The sequence below is a fragment of the Canis aureus genome, chromosome X (genome assembly GCF_053574225.1).
Source record: "Canis aureus isolate CA01 chromosome X, VMU_Caureus_v.1.0, whole genome shotgun sequence".
NCBI lineage: Eukaryota > Metazoa > Chordata > Mammalia > Carnivora > Canidae > Canis > Canis aureus.
Window position 1 is genome coordinate 21971734 of NC_135649.1, and position 27072 is coordinate 21998805.

The 27072-nt window shown below is 39.9% G+C and overlaps 1 protein-coding gene across 12 annotated transcripts in view; it reads left to right on the top strand.

Annotated features, from left to right (window-relative positions):
* The window catches only part of ENOX2 (ecto-NOX disulfide-thiol exchanger 2), a 288127-nt gene that overhangs the window by 175676 nt on the left and 85379 nt on the right, over positions 1 to 27072 (top strand). For 5 of the 12 annotated variants that reach the window (XM_077888078.1, XM_077888076.1, XM_077888077.1 and 2 more), the window contains one exon: positions 25787 to 25875. The exons of the other annotated variants lie outside the window; for them this stretch is intronic. In XM_077888078.1, coding sequence (XP_077744204.1) covers positions 25827 to 25875 — 49 coding nt within the window. In that variant the 5' untranslated portion in view covers positions 25787 to 25826. The remainder of the gene's footprint in view (positions 1 to 25786; positions 25876 to 27072) is intronic. 12 annotated transcript variants of the gene reach the window in all.

The window sequence follows — 27072 nt, forward strand, 5'->3', positions numbered from 1 at the left end:
CAAACCGCTGCGCCACCCAGGGATCCCCACTTAGGCGTTTTAAAGCAGTTTGTACACCTTAAAAATTTCTGCTATCTCCACAGAAGTCAAGCAACCATTTCATATGTACATACCACACAGTATTTTTCTTAAGTTTTTTAAATCTTTAGGAAAATGAATAGGCATCAGCTTCATGAGCAGCTGAGTGGCATGGTGGGATATAACATAAGAGTAGAAATGGCAAGAGTGAAATTATATTTCACGGCAATTGACAGGGTACCTTGAACAAGTCACTTAACCTACCTCTGTCAAATGGCAGCTACAGTACTAGCAGCATGTCTGTGTTCACTTTCTGCTCCTCCCTTTCACCCTTAGATCACACTTAACCTCAACCAATACCTTGACTCCATTCCCCGCTCCCCTTTGAATCTTCCAAACACTGTTGAATTTTCTTAGTTCTCTTGAAGACCCTTCCTTCCTGCTTCCCTTTCCTTTTTCCCACCTGAGCCAACTCCCCATTCTTCTGAAAGGCCTGTTGTGGTAGGCTGGTACACAAGTGCCCTGGGCTACCTGAAAGTCTTGAGATTCTCTATCAGTAAATTTTGGGTGCTATACATCAGATTTTCCCAGGTTAGTAATTGAGGACATCTAGGTCTGCTATAACCCAGAATCCTAATAATCTGCCTCTGGTTCTCTGGATCCTGTACCTAATACATTCAATTCTTAAGTGGCTTCCTTTGAGTGGCTAGACTATTAATATTATAAATTATTTTTATGAATAATATTTTAGATAGAATGGGATGATCTGGAAACTGTTTTTGGAAGCATTTTCGGGGGTTCTGTGTTTGTGTGTGCATGTGTGTAAACAATAATTTAATCTTCCTTACTTTGAAGAGAAAAGAAGAGGTAGAAAATGCTCTTTACAGATTGGATATGTCAAGTAAACTGCTTTAATAAACTGCAACACTGGTTATAAGTGAAGGCAAACACATGAACTAAATCCTCTTTGCACTGCTTTTCTGGGGATCAAGGGTGCCATCTGTAACTAAAAGTGCCTGGCCATCTGCAGCTAAAGCTTCCCTTTTTTTCCACATGTGTATTGTGCCTCAGCTATGTAATTCTTTTAAACTCCTGAATTAGGCTGTTGTTGAACATTTTAAGATTTCTTACAAGTTTTCCGGTGGACAGATATAATTATCCACCTTCTCCAACTGGTTTATAAAGTGTGTCCGTACTTGTGGGCTATAGGAAACACCAATTCTTTCTGGGTTTAGCTAAAGTCACTCTGTTAGTAATTGCAAATTATTCAACCCATTTGAGGGGCTTCTGTAACCATAATTTTATCTATGGCAGATCTAGGGTTTACTCTGGTGAGCAGAGTAGTCCTAGACAAAGCATGGCCCAAGTATGGAATAAGAAAATTCTTAAACCAAGAGGCAAAAGATGGGAAGTTCCAGCGATGTCTCCAATCTGTTTTGGCCTCAACTTTGGAGAGCAGCAACCTCTCCTTTACATGGACCCAGAAGAACAGAGGAAACCAGATTAATTCTTAAGGCACATGGAACTTCAGCCTCCTCTATTTAGTACTCTGGAACAGGGTTTGGTAAACTACAGCCTGTGGTTGAAATCCAGCCCACTACCTGTTTCTATAAATAAAGTTTTATTGGAACATAGCCATTCCAATTGTTTACATATTGTCTCTGGCTGCTTTAGCACTCTATGAGCAGAATGGAGTAGTTATGATAGAGGCAACATGGTGCACAAAGCCTAAAATATTTACAGTCTGGCCTTTTACGTAAGAGTTTGCCAGCCTTTGCTCTAGATTAACAACTAGGGCTTGAATGGAAATATAAAGGTTGGTTGGATTGTGATTTCAAGTTAAAATAGTTTATAAGTTGTATAGCTACAATCTCGTAGTGTTTTTTTTAACAAAATAACTTTGCTGTGTATATTTTTAAAACATTTTTGACAGTACAAAAAGATGTAAAGAACAATGTGGAAATCATTTGCAACCACAACAACCAAAGAAAACACTTTGGTATACACCTTTTCTGGCTTTCTTGGCCAGCATGTCTATTTTTTTAATAAAAACAATTTAGGGACACCTGGGTAGCTCAGCGGTTGAGCTCCTGCCTTCGGCTCAGGGTGTGATCCTAGAGTCCCGGGATCGAGTCCACATCAGGCGCCCTACAGGGAGCCTGCTTCTCCCTCTGCCTTTGTCTCTGCCTCTCTGTGTGTGTGTCTCTCATAAATAAATAAATAAATAAATAAATAAATAAATAAATAAATAAATAAATAAAATCTTTTTTTTTATTATTGGTGTTCAATTTACTAACATACAGAATAACCCCCAGTGCCCGTCACCCATTCACTCCCACCCCCCGCCCTCCTCCCCTTCCAACACCCCTAGTTCGTTTCCCAGAGTTAGCAGTCTTTACGTTCTGTCTCCCTTTCTGATATTTCTCACACATTTCTTCCCCCCCCTTATATTCCCTTTCACTATTATTTATATTCCCCAAATGAATGAGAACATATAATGTTTGTCCTTCTCCGACTGGCTTACTATCTTTTAAAAAAACAATTTAATCATATTGCACATACTGGTTTTTAGCCTGACTTTTTTCACTTGTTGATATATCTTGGCATCCTTCCATGTCAGTAAACATAGATCTGCATCATCATTCCTACTGGCTACAAAGTATTCCATTATATAAATATATATCATTTTATTTATTTAACCAGTCCTCTATTATTAGATAGTTGGGGTATCCTAATTTATTTTGATCTTATAGCAATGTCATAAGAGACATTCATCATATATACATCTTTTCACACTTGTATTTTTTACAATTTTTTAGAAATCATCTGTTACTCTTATGATGTCAGAAAAAACCTACAGCCCTCTCTTCTATGGTGAATGGATGCTTTCATAAATGGATGAGGTTTCAGTTATATTAATGTAGACACAAAGCCAGAAAGACTAGGAGGTCACCTTTCCTCATGGGTAGGTTGAATTAGTGTATCCACCCGAGATCATTAAATAACAGCTTTGCCACTTAAAGCATGTGCATCTCAATAGTTTTTTGGGAAAGCTTCTAGTCACATTAAATATTAATGACTGACAGCAAAGCATTGCTTCAGGAGAATATAATGGCCCAAAGGAAACTGGAAGGCTCTATTAAAAAAAATAGACACACACAAAAACTACCCCACAGCACTTCTAGCAGGATCAAATTTCTGATGGAGATAACAGAGCTGGCAGCCAGAAGAGAAAGTGGGAAAGACAGGAAGGTACTATGTCCTGTGAAAATGGGCTGAACACAAAAATGGCACTGGGAAGCCCAAGAAGCCCCTTGTCTGCCCCCAGAGCATTAGGGAAGATGGGAAATGGGCACAGACTGTAGAGCTATCCCTGAACTGCTCCCATGAGACAGCCACATTGCTGTTGCTGCATTTACATGAATGGGATTTAGTTCACCTTAGAATGTCTTAATTCAGACATGGTTAATATTCACCTGACCCCAAGGAATTCTGCTGATTGTAGGTAGACCACCTGAGCTAGGCAGTTTTCAGTGGATTTGGTAAACAGAGAACCGGGTACAGGAAGGCCTAAAAGTCAGTGTTAATCAAATCTGATAGTTTAATGACATCACAGAAAAGAAGAGCAAGAAAGACTACTGTGTTTGTTTGAAAATACTCAGCCAGTGTATAAATGCATTCTCCTGGTAGTGATCCATTGTCCAGATGGAATAGCAAATTGGTCTTTACAATTTTTGCAACCATTCACCTGTGAACAGTTAGTCTTTAGAAATGAGATGTTGACATTCAATTGGTCTTTACTCAACACTTTCCTTCTAACTTGCCTGAAGTACTGCACGGCACCCATGATCAGTAAAGAGATGCCCAATTACCCAGACACATGGAGGCAGAAAAATTTCTGCTGTCTTCCTTATCAAGCCTGTAATCCTCAGTCTTTCCTCCTTGACTTCTCTCAGGTTTCTCTTTCCCTTCTCCATGCTGTCTTCAAGAGAACTGTCTTGTGGCTGCTCTCCACTTTCTTTTTTCTTCAGAGGCCAAGCAGAAAAATACTATTTGCTAAGACATCCCCTCTGCTTAAAGGATCTCAAAGGAGGCTTTGGTACCAGCAACAGAACTGCTTGAAGGGTGTTTAGGAACTTTACTAGTTCTGTCTTGAACCCAGAGCTGCTTCTTAACCATTAACTGTGTCATATAACCCCTGGTATCTAAATCTGTAAGAGCAATAACTAATAACTAATATCCCATTGAGAGGATCAAGTAGTGTCTCTGCAGGAAAAGCCAGCCTTGCTTTCCTACACTGGCAGGGATCTCTACACTACACTAGATTAGCCTGCCAAGATGGAAATCCTGCTATAATCTGGGACACATTTCTGAACTGTGTTGGAGACAGGAGGGTCTATCTCTACTCTGCTTCTTCTGTCTTTCCACATATTTTTCCTACTCCTTTTTGAAAAGTTAAACTTTATTTTGAGATAATTGAAAATTCACATACAGTTGTAAGAGAAAATATGGGGAGACCCCATGTACCTTTTAGCCAGTAATATCTTGCAGAACTATATAGTACAATAGCACAACCAAGATACTGTCATTGGTACAGTCAAGATGCAAAACAGTTCAGTAGCCACAAGGATCCTTCATGTTGTACCTCTCCCTAGTGCCTTACACCAGCCACTAATATATTTATTCTCCATTTCTGTTCCATTCTGGAACCGTGCAGTATGTAACATTTCTAGATTGTCTTTTTTCACTTAGCATAATTTCCTCAAGATTAATTCAGATAATTGTATGTTATTGATAGTTGATTGTGTACTATTCCATTGTATGGATGTGCCATAGTTTAATATTCACCTGTTAAGACCATCTTGGTTTTTACCATCTTTTTTTTTTTTTTTTGGCTATGATGAATAAAACTACTATTTACATTCATGTCCATGTTTTTATGTGAACACAAGTCTTCATTTCTCTGGGATAAAATGGTCAGAGTACAATTTCTGAGTCATTTGGTAGTTGCATGTTTAATCTTTAAAAGAAACAGCCGAAGTTTTTCAAAGAGATTGTACCATTTCACATTTCCACCAGTTGTGTATGAATGGTACAGATGGTACAGACTCTTCACATCCTTGCCAGTACTTGGTGTAGTCCTTTCTTCCTAGTGTTACTGAGGTAAAACTGGCAAATAAAATCACAAGATATTGAAAGCATATGTGATGATTTGACATACATATACACCATGGAAGGATTCACCCCATCAAGTTAACACACCCATTACCCCATATATTTACCCTTTGTTTTTTTTTTAGAACATTTAAGTCCTACTGTCTTAGCAAATTTCAATTATACAATACAGCATTATCAACTATAGTCACCACGTTATTCATTAGATCCTCAGACCTTATTCATTTTATAACTGAACATTTGTACCCTTTTACCAGCCTTTTCCTATTTCCCTTATCCCATAGCACTTGGCAACCACTTTTCTACTGTTTCTACGAGTTTAGCTTTTTTTTTTAGACTCTACATATAAATGATACCATGAGGTGTTTATCTTTGGCTTATTTCACTTAGCATAATACCCTCCATGTTTTTCCATGTTGTTGCAAATGACAGGATTTCCTTATTTTTAAGGTGGTATAATATTCCTTTGTAATACCAAATTTTCTTTATCCATTCATTTATTAACAGACACGTAGGTTGTTTCCATACCTTGGCTATTGTAAATAATGCTGCTATGAACATGGGAATACAGATATCTCTTCAAGATAATGATTTTGTTTCCTTTGAATATATACCCAAAGATGGAATTGCTGGATCGTGTGGCAGTTCTATTGTTAATTTCTTGAGGAGCCTCCATACCATTTCCCATAGTGACTGTACCAGTTTACATTCTCACCAACAGTGTACAAGAGTCCCCTTTTCTCCATACCCTCACCAGCATTTATTATCTCATCATTTTTATTATTATTAGAGACATCCTAAGAGGTGTAAACTGATATCTCACTGTGGCTTTGATTTGCATTTCTCTAATGATTCATGACATTGAGCACCTTTTTGCATATCATTTGTATGTTTTCTTTGGAAAAATGTCTATTTAGGTCTGTTTTCTATTTTTAATTGTTTTTTTTTTTATTATTGAGTTGTGTTAGCTCCTTGTATATTTTGGATATTAACTCCTTATTGGATATGTGGTTTACAAATACATAATTTTTCAAACTTTAGCCATTCTGACAGATGTGTAATGATCTCTCACTATGGATTTAATTTGCATATCCCTAATGGCTTATGATGTCGAACATATCTTTGTGTGAAAATTTGACATATGTATATCCTCTTTGGTGAAATGTCTCTTCATGGCTTTTGCCCAATTTCTAATTGAATCATTTGGGTTTTTTCTATGGAGTTTTGAGAGTTCTTTATATATTCTAGATACTAGTCCTTTGTCAAATGCGTGGCTTGTAAATATTTTCTTCCACTTTGTAGCCTGTTTTTTCATACTCTTAATAGGGTCTTTCACAGATCAGTAGTTGTTAATTTTAATGAGATCTAGTTTATCAATTTTTCCTTTTAGAGATCAAGCCTAAGCACTCCTTGCAGTACTGGATCCCAAAGATTTTTTCCCTGCTTTTTTTCCTAAGGTTTTACATTTAAGTCCAGGCTTCATTTTGAGTTAATTTTTGTATAAGGTATCTATGACTTAAGTCAGCTTTCTTTTTTTCTTATTCTTTTTTTCCCCTACAGATGTCCAATTGTCCCAGCAGCATTTGCTGAAAATCATTGAATTGGTTTTGCACCTTTGTCAAAAGTCAATTATGAATATATGTGTGGGTCACACAATCGTTTTGCCCCTGGCAACACCACCTCTATCCACACCTCCAAAACTGGCAGAAGAGAGCAGATCAACTGAGGTTATTATGACAGTATGCTTTTTTAATAATAAATAAGAGTACAGAAATAATAGTAGCTAACATAGAGTTTTTGCTGTTTGCTAGAAACGTTATTTATTCCTCACAACATCCTATAATACACATACTATTATTTCCATTTTGTAAATGAGAAGACTGAGAGAGGTGAAGTACTTTGCTTACGGTTAATAGTGAATCTGGGAATCAAATCCAGGTCTTGATCTTAGGGCCTGTCTTAAGCATTAGGCTACCCCTCTTCTCAATATCATGTCTTCATGTGCCAGACCATCCAACCACTCTGGCTAAAAAGCAATTCTCCAATCTGTAATTGCTATAATGATAGCAGCAGAGGACTGATTCCTGTTTTATTTTTTTTGATTTTTTAATTGGAGTTCAATTTGCCAACATATAGCATAACACCCAGTGCTCCTCCTGCCAAGTGCCCCCCTCATTGCCCATCACCCAGTCACCCCAACCCCCCGCCCACTTCCCCTTCCACTACCCCTTGTTCATTTCCCAGAGTTAGGTGTCTTGTTTTAAAAGTGAAGGCAAGTCTTCACTGGTTTACAGCAACTCTTGGTTTATATCAGTGGCCTTCTGACTCTTCAGGGGGAAGTTGTAACTGGGGCAACAAACCCCTACATATCACCTATTCTACCTGTCCCTACCAGCTGCTACAATACAAGCCATCAAACTGTTCTGAGGCAGTGTTCCTTCTCTCATTCCATTCTTTTTTTTTTTAAATTTATGATAGTCACACACAGAGAGAGAGAGAAGCAGAGACATAGGCAGAGGGAGAAACAGGCTCCATGCACTGGGAGCCCGACGTGGGATTCGATCCCGGGTCTCCAGGATCGCGCCCTGGGCCAAAGTCAGGTGCCAAACCGCTGCGCCACCCAGGGATCCCCTCTCATTCCATTCTTAGCAATGTGTTCCCTTTGTGTGTATATGTGTGCATATGTGTGCGGGATGGAGGGAAGGAAGGCAGGCTAGTGAAGGTTTACAGGGACTTGGGCCAGGGCCAAAATTGGAAGGAGAAGCAGAGACTGTAGTTGGACTGATTTTCTGAAACTGTAATTGGTTAGTTTTCTAACAGGAGAATCATACTATGTAAAATGGCTCAAACCTCTCCTTTCACTTATGCTGATTGGGATCTTCACCCAGAACATGAACATATGGTGCTCTAGATGCTCCAAAAGACAACCAGGAAGTATCTCAAAGACCATAGGCATTATAGGCTACTCTGGCTAAATGCCGTTTATTGAAAGCTGCTGTGGCTTCAATTGTAGTTGTCATTACTGCGAGGCCCCTAACACATGGGAAGTGTATATTGGAAACTTCCTAGTGATTGAGCGGGCTGGCTTTAGATTAACTATGATGCTTTTATGGTCTCTGGATTTGATCTGGGACAGTGCTTCCTAAATTCTCCAAAGACGAATCTTGAATCATGTATAGGGAGCATTTTAGTGGATTATCAGACCTTGAGATTTACATTTCCTTATTCTCTCCTACTTAACTGCTTGCCTTCCATTTTGCATTCTTTGAGCTTTGGGGAAGCAATATTGCAGTTTGAGGTGGTGGGAGGGGCAGGGAAGCATAAAGGCATAAAGAGAACAAAATTAGAAAGGTAGTGGTTAATTACTAACACGTGTTTAGGAAAATGTTTTCTTGAAATTAAAAAGAACTCAGCTGCACAAACCCATGAGTAATTCAAAAATTATGATGATGTTCTATCACTGTTGAAAACCATTTCTCCTTGTGGCGCTTGGAAAACATCATGACATACCAACTACAAACACCTAACATCTATGAGAAGTTTTTCCAGAAATCATAACATTGCAAGCTGTCTGGAAATTTCTATAAGTCTGTCCATTGGAAAGTTAGGTCAAAAAAAGGAGAAGATATTTTATCTCTGGCAGTGGAGGAAACAACCCTGAACTTTGAAAGAAGGATTCTGTGGGCAATCATAGAGATTTTGAATTCCAGTATTCATCATTTTCATAAAGAGGGTGGTCATTTTGAGACAATCTTCACAAATACCCATTTCTCCTTTGGAGCACCTGAACTATGGGACTTCAAGTACAGTTTGGACTAGGAATGATCATAAACACTTTAAATCTCACGTCCCAAGCAGCCTTCAGACTTCACTTGCCTTTCCTATCTATCAGGTTCTTTCCTCCTTATTGAAAGAATTCCAACAGCTAAATGACCACAGACATTCTAAGTATTTTTCTTTAGTGGAAAGTAAGACACAGAAGACATCTACTGCCTACTGAAAAATTAAGATGTTCTTTTCTCTTTAGACCTTGTTTCTGGAAAAAGGCCATCCTTTTTACCTATATTCCCGTCCTTTGCCCTAGGAATCACCATACTTTGTGATCTGGAAAGAGAGAGTTACCTGTATTGGTCTGGGAAAATCACGAAAGAGAACCAGCACAGTAATTTGAACAGTGTAATTTGTTTTTTTTTTAAGGTTTTTTTTTAAATTTATTTATTCATAGAGACATAGCTAGAGAGAGAGGCAGAGACACAGGCAGAGGGAGAAGCAGGATCCATGCAGGGAGCCCGATGTGGGACTCGATCCCAGGGCCTCAGGAATACATCCTGGGCCAAAGGCAGGCACCAAACCACTGGGCCACCGGGACTGCCCTCTACAGTGTAATTTGAATATAAGTACTAACTATAACAGGGGATGGCTAGTAAGAAGTAAAGAGAACTATAAAAATGTAGGAATAGCAGCTTTAAAGAGCCTCCACTATACCTACTGCTAATTTAGAGCAACCAAGGTACAATGCTTCCCCCAAGGGTGAGATCCAGACCTTATAGTAAAGGGCACAGTTGTGGCTCACTGGATTTACCAGGGAAATTGCTGTGGTACTGTGCCAGCAGAACTTGCTGGAATTCTGCCTCCTGGAACTTTGTAGAAATCTGCCTTAGGGAACTTCCGGGAGATCTATTCTCTACAGTGCCAGGGAAAGCTGCTCTCAGGGAAGCATCTTAGCAAAGGCACTCCACTACAAAAGTGAGGGATACTGGGAGATGCTGTTGGATGCTACTGATTACCATGTACTACAGGGACTGCATGCTGGGGAAAGCTGCAGGCACTGCAGAAGCCTGGGGCTGAGGAAGCTGTGTGTGTGGCTGGAGTGAGGCACTGGGAAGGTTGGTGTTTGCACTGCAAGAGCCTACAAGCACACCAGTACATGGGTACCAGGAAGAAAACTCCCTTCTTTCTGAAATGTTTCTCTTGTGCCCCTTACTGACAAAGCTTAACACTATGCCAGCTGGCAAAGGTGAGATGTTTAAAAGGCCCAGAACCCTTTTCAGAGAGTAAGCAACAAGGGTGAATTCAGAGCTAAGAAGCAATACATTAATAATTGGCTCACCAAGCCAGCTCAGGTCTAGTCTCTAATAGTGTTAGCTCCTAGATCCAGCTTATGTTCTGAGTGGTCTCTCTTCCTCTTTTAATTAGAGAATGAAGGGATAGAGACCAGTTACTCTTTGTCTCCTTATGTCTTTAGTCATTCCTCCCCACATCCTGTGTAAAACTAGCCCCCAGGGAAAATGGCAGCTATAGCTCTAGCTCCACTACTCAGCCTCTCCTGCTCTGACTACTGAATTCAAGTTACCTTCAACCCTTTGTTGTTCACCTACCTTCACTGTACCAGTTGGAATGGGAACAAACATTTACCAAATGTCTGACATATATCAGATGGCAGTAGAGGTGGTAGAGTTGGTGAAGAGCCTAGGCTTTGGAGTCAGGCTTGGAGTAGAATCCCCTGCCACTTATCGCCTCTGTGCTCTTGGGCACAAGATCTGTAAGCCACCATTTCTTCAAATGTGAGTGAGAATAGTCATATCTGAAACTCAAGAAGGTTGTGAAGACTAAGCATAAGCAATGTACCAAATATAATGCCTGACATCTAGGGTCAAAGAATAGAAGCTTGTGTTCAAATCTTGGCCCATCTTTTTTTTTTAAAGATTATTTATTTATTTATTTATTCATGAGAGACACGGAGAGAGAGAGAGAGGCAGAGACACAGGCAGAGGGAGAAACAGGCTCCATTCAGGAAGCCCAATGTGGGACTTGATCCCGGGACTCCAGGATCATGCCTTGGGCCTAAGGCAGGAACTAAACCGCTGAGCCACCCAGGGATCCCCTTGGCCCATCTTTTACTAGTTGTGAAGCCTTTGAGCAAGTTACTTAAACTTTCAAGACTCAGTTTCCTCTTCTATAAAATGAGAAGCAAAATACCTGCTTCATAAGGTTGTTATATGAATAAAATGCATATAAAATGCTTTGTGCAGTAATTTGCACAGAGAATGTATTCAATAAGTGGTAATTATACATAGAGGTGTACCCACTGGACATAGTGCTGTATATATCTGTTCATTTGTTTACTGCCTATTTCCTTTGTCTTCCCCACATTCATCCTAGCCTCTCTACTCCAGTGCTTCTGCCCACAAAAGCAGCACAAATAATATTCTTGACCAGCTGACTGCCTGCCACTGTAGTGAGCAACCCTAGACCACCAGACAGACATTCCTCTTAGCCCAGAGGCCCTCTTGAGATGGAGACAGAAAGGCTTAGTTATTCGTTCTGGCTTATGACAAAAGGTCTTCATCTCTTGGCAAAGAACTAATTTCCTTAGTAGTTACACAATTGCTTTTTTGAAGTTGGTCACACACCAAGGGAAGAAAGAGCCAACTCACAGACCTCTAAATCATCCTAAAATCGAAGTCTCATTCTACTTCCAGTCATTAGAGAGAGACTGGGAAGCAAAGGGAAATGAGACTAAATCTTTTTGAAAAGAGCACATTTTTCTAATGTCAGTGTGGTATGCCCCTGGCAGAGTGCAGACCAAATGACACATACAAACTCCTCCTTTATTGAAAAACTTTAGGTGCTTTGCAAACAGCCATTTATACTCATGTATACATATTTGGTCATTCTATTGTGTAAGTGAGATCCCTGGGCAAGGCATCTTAACCTGAGTGTTGAAAGCTCACATGTATCCCAAGTTATTTTTTGTCCAGCTTGTAATCTGTGAAGTGTCCCAGAAAGTAAGGCATACATGATGCTATGATTCTTTTATTTTTAAAAAAATTTTAAACATAAATTTGTGAGAATGCCTGCTTTCTCATTTGATGCTATTGCTAAGTGAAAATCTCAGTCTTGACTCCCCAGTACTAGAGTGTGCTGAATACCCCATGCCCAATGTTATTGCTTAGACGTTCCCTCCAGGCAGAAATTATGATTCTGACTCACTCTTACCCACCCTTTTACCTACCCTAAGGAACTTGGAACTGGTATCTACTCAAAGTAGATAGTACAGCTGCAACCATCACCTCTAGAGAAATAGAAATCACCTTGCCAATTTCCCACATGTCCTATCCAACTTTCTGAGCAATTTCATTAGCATTCCTACAAAGTAAATTTAACACTAAGTGGCAGAGACAAGGTTACTCAAACTGAGACCTTGGAACTCAGCTGGTCTTCTGGCAGAGAAGCAATTGCTGCTCATGGCAACACAGCTTCAGTGAGTGGACATGTACAGGTGGGAATGGGTGACACAAGGTACCTCAGCAGCTACTGAGTGTTGAGGTGGGATATGTCTACCACCCAAAGACCCAGATGTCGGATTAAGATAAAAATGATTTTAAAAGAGCATAAAAATGTGGCACTTTTATATCCATTGATTCTAATGGCCTGAAAGGAGAGCTATTTGTTATTCAGCCTCTGCCATTGTTTTAAAAATGTTTTGCTTTTTCCACTCAAGCAAGAGACAGGAAGTACAGCTACTAAGTCTCCTTCCATATGTCTCTGCTTCTTGGCTACCCCTACCTGACTCACCTTCTATTACAGGAAGTGGAAAAGCTGTAGATGTTAGGATTTGTGTTTCTTTTAAGGCTCAAAAAAAAAAAAAAAACAATTTTAAATAATAATTCCTTTAAAGGGAAAAACATGTTTAACAGATAAAAAGTGATTAGCAGTTCATCTCCTGGGAAGACAAAATAAGTGAAGATAGATTAATATTTCTGTAGGAAAGGTTTTTCCATGTGGGCTTAATATAAGGAATAACTTTGATCACAAAGGTTTCCATGAGGATTAAGACAAAATACTTAATGAGACTACAGCTGTGGGTAAGAGTATTTGCTTACTTATGCTGCATGTTTGGGTGGAAAATAGGTCCCTTTCCTCCAGGCTGATATTCAGACAGTGTGCACCGAATGGCCATATAAGTTTAATAATACTGAAAAAAAAAAACCTTCTGTACCAGCTGGTAAATAGGTACTTCCAAGAACCCCCTAAGTCATCACTGGCTACCCTGGCCAATAAATAATCATTGTCCAGATCCCCCTAAATGACCACCTATCACCAGGCCACCCTGATCCTCCTTGTATTCTCCCAGGCTTCCCCATGGTCTAGCAATAATGGACTGACCCCTGGCACAGCCAGGGGGTCTCCTCAGCCTTGCTCCCCTGCTAAGGTTCAGTGTCCCATTCTGTTTGCTAATGCCACACTGGTGTTTGAATATCACCTCTGGTTCCCTGATTTTATTCCCATGACTTGAGATCATTTTGGTAGATAGAACCAACCAGCTTACCAGAGGTATCCTAATAGAGTTTATTGTTCTTATGTAGGTTAAACTTAGTTAATGAAAGAAAATAATATGGAAAATACATCAAGATTAACTTGAGGGACATTTTTAGAAAAGGAAAGCATTTCTATTCAATGAAATAACTAACAAGTAATGTCAGCCACAATTATTATCAGTCATTACAGTGCTCTCAGCAGACTGAAGTAGGTAAAAACTGATACTGCTGTTTTTATTTGTTCATTCACTATGCCATATCTTGGTGATAAGTTAGAAGTATATGAGGTGCCATTTCTGCCCCCCCCCCCAAGTCCTTACAATCCCACAGGGGAAATATTGCAGGCACCCAGTTAACTATTTATACAAGGTAAAATGCTAACAGCCATTTAGAGAGTCACATTAGTGCCAAGTATCTCTTCAGGTACAACATCAGCACACTTTTTGTGGTACAAGGGAACCCCAGACTGGAAAATGTTCAGTTCCTGTGAAACAAAATAAGGGGGTTCACTTAGACAAAACCAGATTATCTGTGATATTAAATTAGTACTGACTCTGCAATGATGAATAATATTTAATGCTACAAATCCTATTAAAGAAAAACTTACTGAAATCAGTAGAATGATGCAAAACAGAGCATTGAGGGATTCCTTCTGCTCCCATGATGGAAACATATTGGATAATTTTGATTCACTTATCTTCTATGAAATTATATTTGCTAATAGAATGCAAACATCATTGGTAAAGAAAGAAGAGCAGAGATGAATCATTATAATGAATGTTCAAATAAAGAGCATTAGATTCAGAAAGTTACATTATTATATTGCCTAAATAAAACCAACTAGGATTTTCCACTGCAAACAGTATTAGGCCTTTCTATATAACACGCTTGTTAAAGTGCAGCAACTGAAACACTGACACCCCCATCCCACCCCAGATAATGCTGGGGTTGTTAGTGCTGGTGCAGTGGCTTTCTGGAAACTCAACGTTATTCTCCTGTTTGAGGTTCTCTTAGCCTTCTTGGGGGAAGATGCATGCTTCTTTTTTTAAAAAAAGATTTTATTTATTTGTTCATGAGAGACAGAGACACACACACAGAGAGAGAGAGAGAGAGGCAGAGACACAGGCAGAGGGAGAAGCAGGCTCCATGCAGGAAGCCTGATATGGGACTCTATCCCGGGACTCCAGGATCACACCCTGGGCCGAAAGCAGGCACTAAACCACTGAGCCACCCAGGGATCCCCCAAGATGCATGCTTCTTAATTCATCTCTGGCACTTGCCAAATGGCTTCTCTATATGAGAAGCTCAAAAGGATTGAGGTTGCATGTGTGTGTGGTGGAGAAGGGCCTCTTCGGGTGTCAGACATGAGATTTGTCTTACGCTTTTGCCTCATCACTGAATCAGTCCCCATTGAGTGCCAACTATGCACCAAGTGGAGCCTCTTTCACTTTATTCCTAGAAGTCTAGCTGCCATTCTTTTCCCACATGGTTTGGCCAATTCATTGGTGTCCTGAAAGGTATCAACTTCAGTTCTCCTCTCTGATGAGCTTCAGTGGAATTTAATAATCCCTGCTAAATTGTCCTGTGACTCTGTCACATGAATAAAGTTCATGTACTCTAGGTTAGATTGTAAGTATCAAATTAATTTTACTGCAAAGGTTGAGCTGTTCTTCTGGCATTCTTTTTTCCTTGAAGGTTAGTCACTGCATGCTTGACCAAAACCCTCCTGTCTGAGCTGTATTCAAAATAGATTTCAAAATACAGCCAGATTGAAAAACAGACATTTGGAGATAAAAGACAGTGTACTCTGACCCCGTGGAAATAGCAAGCAGCTGTAGTGATTTTATGTGTGTATACAATACATTATCATATCTAAGAAATGATGGGCATTAAGCTTAGCACCTCTTGTTCCAAAAGCAAATGTCTGCTCATCTTTTCCATCTAGCTGCTCATGTCAGAGGAAAGAAATATTTCTTCCCAAATGACTTCTAAGCTTGCTTGCCCGAGAAGTGCTGCCCTTGGGGAACCAGGACCTATCAGTGGAGTTTGGCTCAAAAAAGACATAATTATATTCAGATCATGGCAGACACCTCCATCCTAGTTCCCTTTAACCTTCATCTGTCTTCCTAATCTACTATGGGCTCTCTCTTTCCAGTTCACCTCCTTTGGCCAACCCTGTTGTGAGTTCATGCACTCCTAATGTATGTGTCTATCTAATATACTCATCAGTTCAAGTTCTACAAGTAACATTCATATAATAACTTGTCATTCATACCCCTGGAAAAATCCAGATATTGGCTCTGAGGCTATAAAATTGCATCCAGTCTATTGTCAGAGCTACAGTACCTTGAATCTACAGGGCTGAATCACAAACTTCTTACAGCATGCACTGAGTACCTTTGGGCATAATTGTGGTCTCTTTCAAATTTCTCACAAAGAGATAGCAGTGGTAGATAGGTCCTATAGAGGGAGATATAGTCAGGTTGCAATTTTGGATATAATTCTTCTCAATGAGAAATTTACAAGTAGATCTGGGGAAGCTCTCTAGCCTGTTGCTCCTTACAGTGTTCAGCTTTCATCCGTGACAGTCACAATATTGGCCACTGTATGCAGGACAATGTGTATGTTCAGTGGTTGATTTTTCTAGAACAATCTACAGTGCCTGCCCACATCTCCTACAGCCAGTTGTGTTTGCAAGACAAGGCAAAGTGAGGTGTGTAACCTGAGGCTGTGGAGCAGGGGAAAGTGGAAAGTGAAATGGCTCAAGAAGGCATCATCTGGAATACTGATGAGTAGTGACAGCTAAGTCACTAAAACAGATCTGAAATGCTTTTTTTCAGGAAAATTCAGTCTTTCCTTGCAGATACCCTATGAGCGGGCTAAGCCTCTACTTGCATGGGCACACAAGTCAAACACTTTCATTTCTGAAATAGAATGACAACTTAGCTGCTTTGTATGTCTAACAGCTAAAACGTGGACCACTCTTCAGCCCACAACACAGACTATCTGCCTTCCATGTGCTCATTATAGCACTACATTTCAAACTATCTGCCCTCAAGTTCTTAGCTATACGTAGGGACATGCCAACTAGATGTATTTGCCTAAGTAGCACTGTCCCCAAGGAAGCAGGCCTTAACAAAGGAGTTTGGTTCAAAAATAACATGATCAGGGGCACTTGAGTGGCATAGTCAGTTAAGTGTCCAACTCTTGGTTTCGTCTCAGGTCATGGTCTCGGGGTCATGAAGTTAAACCTTGTGGAGGTCGAGCCCTGCATCAGATTGTGCTCAGTGCAGAGTCTGCTTAGGACTCTCTCTCTCTCTCTCTGTCTCTGCCCCTCCCCACCCAACTCTCACTCCCTCTTTCTAAGATAAATAAATCTTTTTTAAAAACCCGACCTGATTATATTCAAATACTGACAGACACCTTCATCCTGGTTCCCTAACCTCATCTGTCCATCTAATTTACTTCATGCCCTCTTCTGTTCATCTCCTTTGACCACTCCTCTTGTTAGTACATTCATTATTGATGGAAGTGTCTAATATACTTGTCAGTTTAAGTTCTTCTGGTAACATTCATGTAGGAATGTACCAACATCCTACCTCTAAGGTATTCTCAGTCTTTTCCTCTAATGAGTAGGACAAACAGGACTGTCATTTTATACTTAGGCCTTTATAAGTTTTGCTTGGTGAATTTTGTGTGAATTTGCCCATTTCCACCCCCAAATAGATCACAAGCTGTCCGAGAGAAGTAACTGTCTTCTACTTCTCTTATATCCCTTGCAGCCACCAACAAAAAGCATAAGAGAGCCTCAATAAGTATCCATTCATTCATTCATGCCACTAGGAAATAGTATCCAGATAGATTATAGTCATTTCTGAATTCAAGTGTACTCTTTTATATTTCAAAGAAGTAAAATTTTGAGGAGCACCTGGGCAGCTCAGTCACTTGAGCATCTGACTCTTGGTTTCAGCTTAGGTTGTGATCTGATGGATCAGGGGATCGAGCCCTGTGTCGGGCACAGAGTCTACTGAGATTCTCTCTCTCTCTCCTTCTGCCCCTCACTCTGCTCACTCACCTTTCCTTTAAAATAAGTGAATACATATATTTTTTAAAATGTACAATTGTACTCTGATGTTGTATTGTACTATGCCAGAGTTAAAAAGGTATTCAGTGGTTCTGTGCTTTGTGCTACAACCAGACATTCCAATTACAGTGGCTTAAGGAATCTACGCTTCGCACTGTAGCTGAGAAAGTGACTGGAAGCTGATCCACAACATTCAGTAGGCACTGCTGTCATCGAAAGATCAGCCCAAAGCCCTTTGCTTCTGTACCTTGGCTGCCTTTATAAACCAAATTCTGTTATGAATGGTGGTGCCACCTCTACTAATTTTCACTTAACCTTTCCATGCCTTCCTGTTTTCTTCAAAAAAGCCCATAAATATCGACCTGCCTTCCAGGGATGTTTTGAGGACATAATGCTGATAAGAAAACATCCTCTATGAGAGAATATTGATGACAGTTGTTTTGTAGCCACAAAGAGAGAGGGCACTCAACAGTAATTGGAGGCCATGTTTAGCCACCCAACCACCCATTATCATTAGTACTCAGATTAATTCTAATGCATCATAATAATGCAACTTGTAATCCACATGTTGGGGGTAATTTATTGTCAGGTGGCGATTGTTAGTAATAAGCTGTTTGAACATATTCAGAACATAGTTGTACACATCTCTTGTTTTTCTTCCTTCTTTTGTTTGCAAGTCTTATTTTATACCCTTTTACCCAGTGTATTTTCTCCTTTTACATTGCATATAGTGATGCTGTTATTCTTTAAATAAGCTTAGTATCTCAATGAACAGCTAGAACACAGGAGACTGATTTGGAAAAGCAGTTTAAATAGCAAAGTCCAATTTAAAAATGGTAGTGGATTTTATCACTCAGCTTTATTAATGGACCTCACTCCAACTGTATCGCATTTTTTCCTCTAATGTGTTTGTATAAAAGCCCTTGCCTCTCTCATTAACCCCTTTGGCTGGTGTTAACTCGTTCCTGAGCATTTGTTGCCATAGCTGCAGCCATCCCTCAGCTGGAGCCCTCCTGTTAGCCCCTGCTGTGGTCATGAGGGGCTGGCCTGCTTGTTCCAGGCGTCAGCTGTTAGGCGGAGGGCAAGAGCCTTAGAGCCTTGCAACGCCAGAGGTCAAACTGCCTATCCCATGTACTTAAGCCTTGTCTATATATATTTTTTTTCTTAGCAGCAGATGGGCATTTGGTTGTCCAGCCTCAAGTCTGGGAAATGTGTGTGGGAATATTACCAGCACTCTTCTTCCCTCACCCCCTCCTGGGCACCCAAGAAGGTAGCCTAGCTCCATATTCAAAAAGATGATCGATATTCCCCCTCTGTTGTTTGAGTCTCTTCCTTCAACACCTGCAGCAGCTGTGGGAACTCATATACAACTTTTGTCTGTTCACTGAAATAATTGCCAGCAGTTTTATGGAACGTCTCTTGTGTGTATTTTTGCCCATTTACAGATTTGATTTTATTGTTTGCAGAATGAAAACGTGGCTTTTCTCTGCTTACTCTCATTCTCACAGATCTTCAAGGAAAGAGAGACCCTTTTACAAACAAAATTGAAATAACTTGCAAATGGTTGTGTTTATATCACACAGGCAAAAGTCAGGACCTTCAGAGGGGTCCTTAGACATGAACTGATCAGATGATGAGCACATCCTGCATACATTTCTGTTCGAGTTATCAGCAAGAACTGTCCTATGAGAAATGACTAAGAAGAGAAAATGTTAGATTCCTGTAATGTGTGACTACTTTCTGCCCTAGGCTCCAGCACTAACGTAGGCCTGAGCAAACATAACTCCCACACACAGAGATTGGGCAGGTACAGTGGGATTTGAGGAAGATGTTTGAAGGTGGGAAGTTTTCATGTAGACTGGTAATAAAAAGTTAGAAAAGAAAATTTAATTTTGTCTGTGCCATACCAGCTTTGCCAGACAGCTGGCAAGGGTAAATCTGTGGATGAGCTCCAGACTTAGAAAATTCATAACTATCTAGTCCTTTATCTTGACTTTAACAGAAATTATATTATAGCATCAACAACAGCAGCAGAATAGCAGCATCATTAACAACTAACATTATAGAGTATCTCACATCTTTCAAAAACACTTTTACAATTAATATCTCTTGTCTAACCATCTCACCAACCCTTTAAGATCAGTATTAAGTTGTTTGCATTTTTGTGATGAGAGAAACAAAGCTCAGAAAATGTAAGTAACTTGCCCAAGGTCCCACAGCCAGTAAATAGCATAGTCTTCGGACTCCAAAACTCTAAAATACCTGTGCTAGGCAATGCACACAGCTCTGTCACCCTGCTCTTTAGCCCATGGCCATTTCCATGTCCCCAAACCTCCAGGTAAACAAATTAAGGCCCATGCAGTGAAAAAAAAAAGGAAAATATCTGTATTACAAAAGAATTACTGTCTTCCCATATGGGTTCACCATTAAATGATATCTTTAACACTCATGTTCATTCACAGATCACAGACTACTGGACAAGCTGCACAGAGCAGGCAGAGAAGCAAGGCAAAGGGGAGAAATGTGAGAGAGAACAACACAAATCAAAGTTTCTGGAAACTAAAGTATCCTTCAGAAATTCAGATAAGAGTATTTCTGAAGAGATAGCATCATCATATGTAGTAGTACTGTAAGGATACACAAGTAATGATTAACACAAAATTCAGAATAGTTGTTATCTCTGAGGAGAGATGGAAAGAATTAGGGAGGGGCACATGAGGCCTTGAAAGGTAATAATTATATTCTTTTTATTAAACTGCATGTTGGGTACACAATTTTCATTGCACCATTTTTTAAATACTTTACACTTGTCTCTTATAAATTCCCCTTTGTACCTACTCAATATTTAATTTTAAAAAATTAGAAAAACTGTGTGAGTCCGTGGACAAATAGGATTTGATATACAGAAATTAGGTTTATATCTTTAAGAAAGGTAACCATTCTTGAAAGCTAATTGCACTTTAATTTTTTTTAAAGTAGTCACTTTGGTCTGACAGTGTGTCCCAGTTACACACCAGTTGGTTTCTCAAGAAGTTCTGATGTGTGGGGAGGCGGTGCTTTCCCACAATTTTCCCAGGGTCTTTGAGCATTTCAGCTGCCTTGTCCCTCCCCTCTCCTTTCTGATGGTGAACTTCTTGCTTCTGGGAGAAGAAAGAGCATGGTCATTTGGAAATTTGAAGTTAAGTGCTTGAACTGTAACCACGGATTTATGGGTTGTCACTGAAAAGACTTACTATCTTTTGGCTTTCCTTGGTGTTGGACCTGACAGAAAATGCAGTGAATGGGTGGGCTTGTATATTTATTTTCGTCACTGGTTGGTTTCTCTCTAACCAATCTGGGCACGCTATAAGCACAGGCTGACAGGAATTATGGCTTTTCTTCCATGTGGAAATAAGTGGATAAGCAAATACTCCCAGCCTGATTTTCTTTCCAATTCATTATTTACAGGGAATTCGCCCTCTGTAATCATTTTCAAATCAAATTTGCTCTACCAATCCCTGTAAGATTTGCTCTGGAGATCATCACCAATGTAGACATCTTTTTATTTTTAGCAGCTTATGTCCCCTCCATGTTAATGCCAATTAAAAAAAAAAACAAGAATGGATTAAAGGTGATGTCACTAGTGGCCTGGAGATTCACTCAGGAAGAAAATTTAAGTTACAGCAGAAATGGATAAAAGGAAGGAAAGTCAATAACTCACATTTATTTGCTATTTGAACTACTATTGCTGTATTAAAATATTCAGGAGAACTACTGAATTAAATGAGGAAGAATATATCATATGTAAGATAGATTCCAGGAAAGGCACTATTATTAATATCATCCCAGAATCACAAAATGCCAACCAAATCACTTGCATATGGATTGTTCCTGGCATAGGCTGATACAGTGGATGTCCTCCACCCAGCTGTCAGAGGTTACAGCTATGGCCATAATTTCCCTTTGTCTTATTGGAAAGGTGGCCATGAAAAGCAAGTTCTCCTGCCTATCCCATTGCCTCCCATCCTTATCACGGAGATGAAGAAATGATACTAAGTAATTCTGGCTTTCCTCCACTACGGATAGGGTGATCACAAGTGAGAGCATGGATATAAATGCCATCCATGCTTTTAGGGAAAAAGCAAATAGGTTTCAGCAGCAGGTCTGATGGGTTTGGGGTATGTACAGTGGAGGAGGATGGTTAACACCAGAAAATATTTTGAGGATTTTATTAGCAGTACCACTTTTTAAAAATGTAGCAGATGAGAAGCATATGAATTAATCCCACTGTTCTTTCTGGCAGTGCTCTTGGTATAGAACTGGTTAGAGAAAAGCCATATTGTTATTTTCTGTTTTTTTTTTTAATTTTTTAAATTTATTTATGATAGTCACACAGAGAGAGAGAGAGAGGCAGAGACACAGGCAGAGGGAGAAGCAGGCTCCATGCACCGGGAGCCCGAAGTGGGATTCGATCCCGGGTCTCCAGGATCGCGCCCTGGGCCAAAGGCAGGCGCTAAACCGCTGCGACGCCCAGGGATCCCCTTATTTTCTGTTTAAATACATACCCCAGTATTATCAATGGTTAGTTCTTCTACTGGTATTTTCCTGTCCTTTTCACAACTGAAGGAACTCTAACATTCCCCCTTTTTCCCACCCTAAAGGGCCCCTGTGTTCTATGAGATATCAGAGCTAATGCCCACTATTGTTAATATATTAATAATAATTACTAACACTTTACTACCACTGCAATGGACTTTTTTTCACACGTTTTCTCCTTTAAGCCTTACCACAGCCCCATGAGATAGTTTCAAATATAGATAATGAAGACCAGAGACATTAAGTTACTACTCTAGCATCACACAACTAGTAAGTATCAGGCTAGGGTTAGATCTAATCCAAAAACCATGATATTAACTATTATTATAACCCCATTTTTTCTTTATTCAGGGTCACACAGCATTAAAGGTTGAGAGTTTATCATGCTTGATCTGGCCAAAGGCATGATGGGGGTTGGTGAAAGTGTGTTGTGGTTTTGAAAAAAAAAATCAATTGTTTTGAAACATGACACAGGGTGGGAGGCAGTATGAAATTCAGCATGGTACAAGCTATTCTTTTCTGATTATTTGTTAAATTGAGGTGGAGTTTGAAGACTCGAGTTAGGCTATGCTTAAAGAAGCTAGAAAGGGGCCAGAGCTGCTGGCACAAGGCAGAGCCATTAGCCAGTATCAAACTATTGAGTACTTTGTCTCTCCCACTAATCTGTGGGCCCCCCAAAGGGCAGGGAAACATGGATTTTTTTCTCCCTAGTGAAACATGTTGGAAAGTCTTGGGGTTAATCCACTTTAGCCTTTATTGCTGAAAATCTTTCCAACATGTTTCAGTCCACTACCTTGCCATAGGAGAGAGAGTACAACAAAGATAAATATAAACTCAATCTAGAATTAGGAGGGCTGAGTTTCAGCTCTAGCTCGACTCTTTTCTTGCTGTGTAGCAATCACTCACACCTGTGTTTGTCAAAGTGCAGTCCAATCATGTGCATCACAATTGCTTGGAGTGCTTGCTATCTAGCCAAGTTCTAGGATCCACAGCTGAGGTTTCCATCTGGGTGGTGCCGGGGAATCTGCCTGTTGAACAGGCACCTGAGATAACTCAGCATTCTTCATAGTGTAATGAGAGTATATAGCTCAGTGGTTGAAAGTGTGGACTCTGAAGCTGTACTGCCTGAATTTACATTTTAACTCCAGCATTAATTCCATCTGTGACCTTGGGCAACTTCCTAACTTGTCTTTCATTCATTTTCCTTATCTGCAAAATGGGTATGATAAATATTACCAGTTTCATAGACTTGTTGTGAAGATAAGATTACATAATACATATAAAGGCTTAAAACAGTGTTTGGCACATAATGAGCATTTAACCAACACTAGGAATCAACATCATTATTGTTAGGTGAATAATACAGGTGAATAAACAGGCTAAAAAGTGTGTGGAACTTGCCTAAAGTCACACAGCTAGTAATTAGTAGAGCCAAGATTTTATTTTAGGTCTATCTGGATCAAAATCAATATTTCTTCCACTATACTTTGTTGCCTTTGTAAATGCAGGATGTATGATGTGAGTTCCTTGGAGAGATGCACACCAAGACCTGTGTCCTTCTTACTTGCTACACCCCACCCCCACTGCAACTGCCATCTTGGAGGGCTGGCTTGGCACTCTAGCTTCTTATAGATCTAGTTAAAAACCTTGAATATCCATGGGGCACCTGGGTGGCTCAGGCAGTTAAGCATCGAACTCTTGATTTCAGCTCAGGTCATGAACTCAGGGTCGTGAGATTGAGCTCCATGTTGGGCTCTGTGCTGGGCAAGGAGCCTGCTTAAGATTCTCTCTTTCCTTCTCTCACTCTGCCCCTCCCCACCCCCTTCAAAAAAAACACGTTGAATATCCTTGTAACTGCTCTGATATGGAGGTGGCTGTGTCCAGGACCCTCCAGCTTATAGACTAAACCGATGAATCTTCCAGGATGAGGGTTAATGTGAGAAAGCACTCTTTACCCCCACGTTCTCATCTGCATACCTTGAGGATCAAGCTATTATCTCCCCCCCTCCACCCTGCCACTCACACAGCCCCTGTGAAAATGATTACCTACATATAGGCTAGGATAAAACCTTTCCTTTTTTCCTCTTCCCCAAAGAAGAATATGTTGTGACATCTTGATCCCCTTGAGTGGCTCTGTGATCCATTCTTGCTAATGCTTATAAGGAAATAAAGCCCTTGCTTGTCTAATAGTGTCATCTCTCTTAAGCCGCCTGGGAACCGTGTCTTAGAAAAGCCTCTGTCAGTTCCCTCACTCTGCATAGCCATGATGCAAGCTGTGGCGTCACTGTGATCAGAGAGAGAGAGTGGGATGTGCCTGAGGCTTCAGTGCATTGTTCACAGATAATGATGGATTGTTAATTTTCAAAGAAAATGAAGAGGGATTCAAAATAACACCTGCAACACAATATATTGCTTCATGAGCAATAAATACCAAACAGAAGATAAAACCTTGAGCCCTAGACTTAATACAGAACTAAAACATGATTTATCCTGCTGTTTCCTTTCCCTTAGCCAGAAAACAGAAAGTACGATGTTATTCTGTTCTAGGACACCCAACCTTGCCCTTGTGCCATAACCTTTTACAACATGTACTTCTTGAGTCTGTAGTCTACTGTATGTAAGGTCCTATGTGATATGCTAGAGATGGTGTTTTCTTCTGTGTTCCATGCAAGTATTTTCTAAACTTCCTCTCTTTGCTTTGTCATGGTATTCCTAGTGCTATTTGCAGGACTTCCATGGCACCTAGCCTCCCCACTGTGAGGATCATTTCTTTGGTGTGAAGCATAAATATAATCATGCTAAAAATGTTTATTCTTGGTGGGAGAGGTGATCACATTCATTTTAGTACAATGGCATAAGGGAGTATATAAACTGCAGAAGTTGGGATTGGCTGCACATGTGGTAGATGGGAAGGGACTGTGAAGAAGCCAAAGTTATAAGCACTCTCCAATAAGAACATGTGAAAATTGCTGCAGGAGAGCAAGGTTTCTCAGCCTTAGCACCATTGACATTTTGGGTCTGGTAATTGTTTGCTGTGGGGGCGCTGTGCTGTACATTGTAGGATGTTTAGGAGTGTCCCTGGCCTCTATTCACTAGATTCCAATAGCACCTCCTGTCTCCAGTTGTGATGATGGAAGGTGTCTCCAAATATTGCCAAATGTTCCCTGGTGTGTGTGGGGGGGCAACTTAGCCTCAGTTAAGAATTCTTGCAATAGAGAACCTGGGAAACATCCATCTGTGTAATGATGAGCTTGATAGCCCTCTCGAATTGTGGAGCCAGACTGCCTGGGTTTGAATCCCAGCTTCACTGCAAGCTAACTCTATGACCATTGACAGGTTGCTTAACCTCTCTGTTACCTTCCTGTTACCTTAGCAGTAAAATGGGGATAATGAGAGGTCTTACTTCATAGGGTTGTTGTGAGTTTTAAATTAATGTACATAAAGTGCCTAAAGCAGTGCCTGGCACATAATAAGTATTAAGTAAGTGTTAACTATTTTTAGTCTTGTTATAATTACTATCATTAACACTATTATTCACCATTTATCTAAGTCCTGGTATGTTCCAGAGGTCTGATGTTTCACCCAGCTTTGGACCACTATCTTTCTTCTGCAGAAATGACTAGAGAGCTAAGTCCACGGTGCAGTACTACACAATGCAAAGAGATTTTATTTGGCTGTGGGTCTATGAAATAGGCTTTGCAGGTAAGCCCCACTTTGTACAATTGCTGAGTTCTGCCAGAGTTCACTTATTTAAAAGCACACTAATTGGCACCTACTTTGAGCTAATCACTGTGGAATATAAAAAAAATAAATAAAATGTATATCTCTTGCCCTCAAGGAGCTAACAATATGGCTGCTACATGCACATTTATTTTAGTAAATTTAATTACTTTTAAATTTTCAAAGAAATTCTAGTCAGTTCCTTTTTACTCGTGAGGAATTTCTGTGTGATGAAAAATATCTTCCCATCTCCAGATTTATCTTTTTAAAGTTTGCATTTATGTAATTGTTATTTTCTTATATTATCAGCATGTTAAGATTATATTACCTCAAATTATCATAATTTATCTTCCACTCACTCTCCATCTAAAATGTTTAATAACATTTGGTGAGAAGAAACTCACCAAAAGATTTTTTTCTTAATACAACAACAGAGTGGTATCTCATTCTCAATAGCTTGGCACCTGCTGTACACCTACCTTCTTCAAGGAAGAAGAATGTCTATGCAGAACTCTCTTACATATGTTCATATATTTCCTCATTCATTTGTTTAAAATAGTTTATTGAATACCTACTCTGTGTTGGACACAGTGTCTGGGCACTAGGAATAACAAGGAGGAATAAGGAATACAGAGTCTAGGAGGATAGGCAGACATAGAAAGAGGTAATAAAAATATAATGTAATAGGGATCCCTGGGTGGCTCAGCGGTTTAGCGCCTGCCTTTGGCTCAGGGCATGATCCTGGAGTCCCGGGATCAAGTCCCACATCAGGCTCCCAGCATGGAGCCTGTTTCTCCCTCCTCCTGTGTCTCTGCCTCTCTCTCTCTCTCTCTCTCTCTCTCTCTCTATCATAAATGAATAAATAATAAAATAAATCTTTTAAAAATTTAAAAAATATAATGTAATAAAGGCTATCATAGTAATGTGTTCAATGAGGTAAGGGAACACAGAAAATAAAGGGCTCTTTGGAAAGGAGTTTAGTGTGATAAATAAGATGGTGAGCATTGGTACCAGAGCTGCCTGGGTTCATTTTCCTGTTCTACCACTTATTAGCTGTGTAATATTGAGCTGATTACTTAAACTGCCTATGCCTCTGTTTCATTATCTGTAAAATGTATTATTATAATTCCTGTAATATAATTCCTGTATTATAATTCCTGTATATGCTGTGTCTCTCAG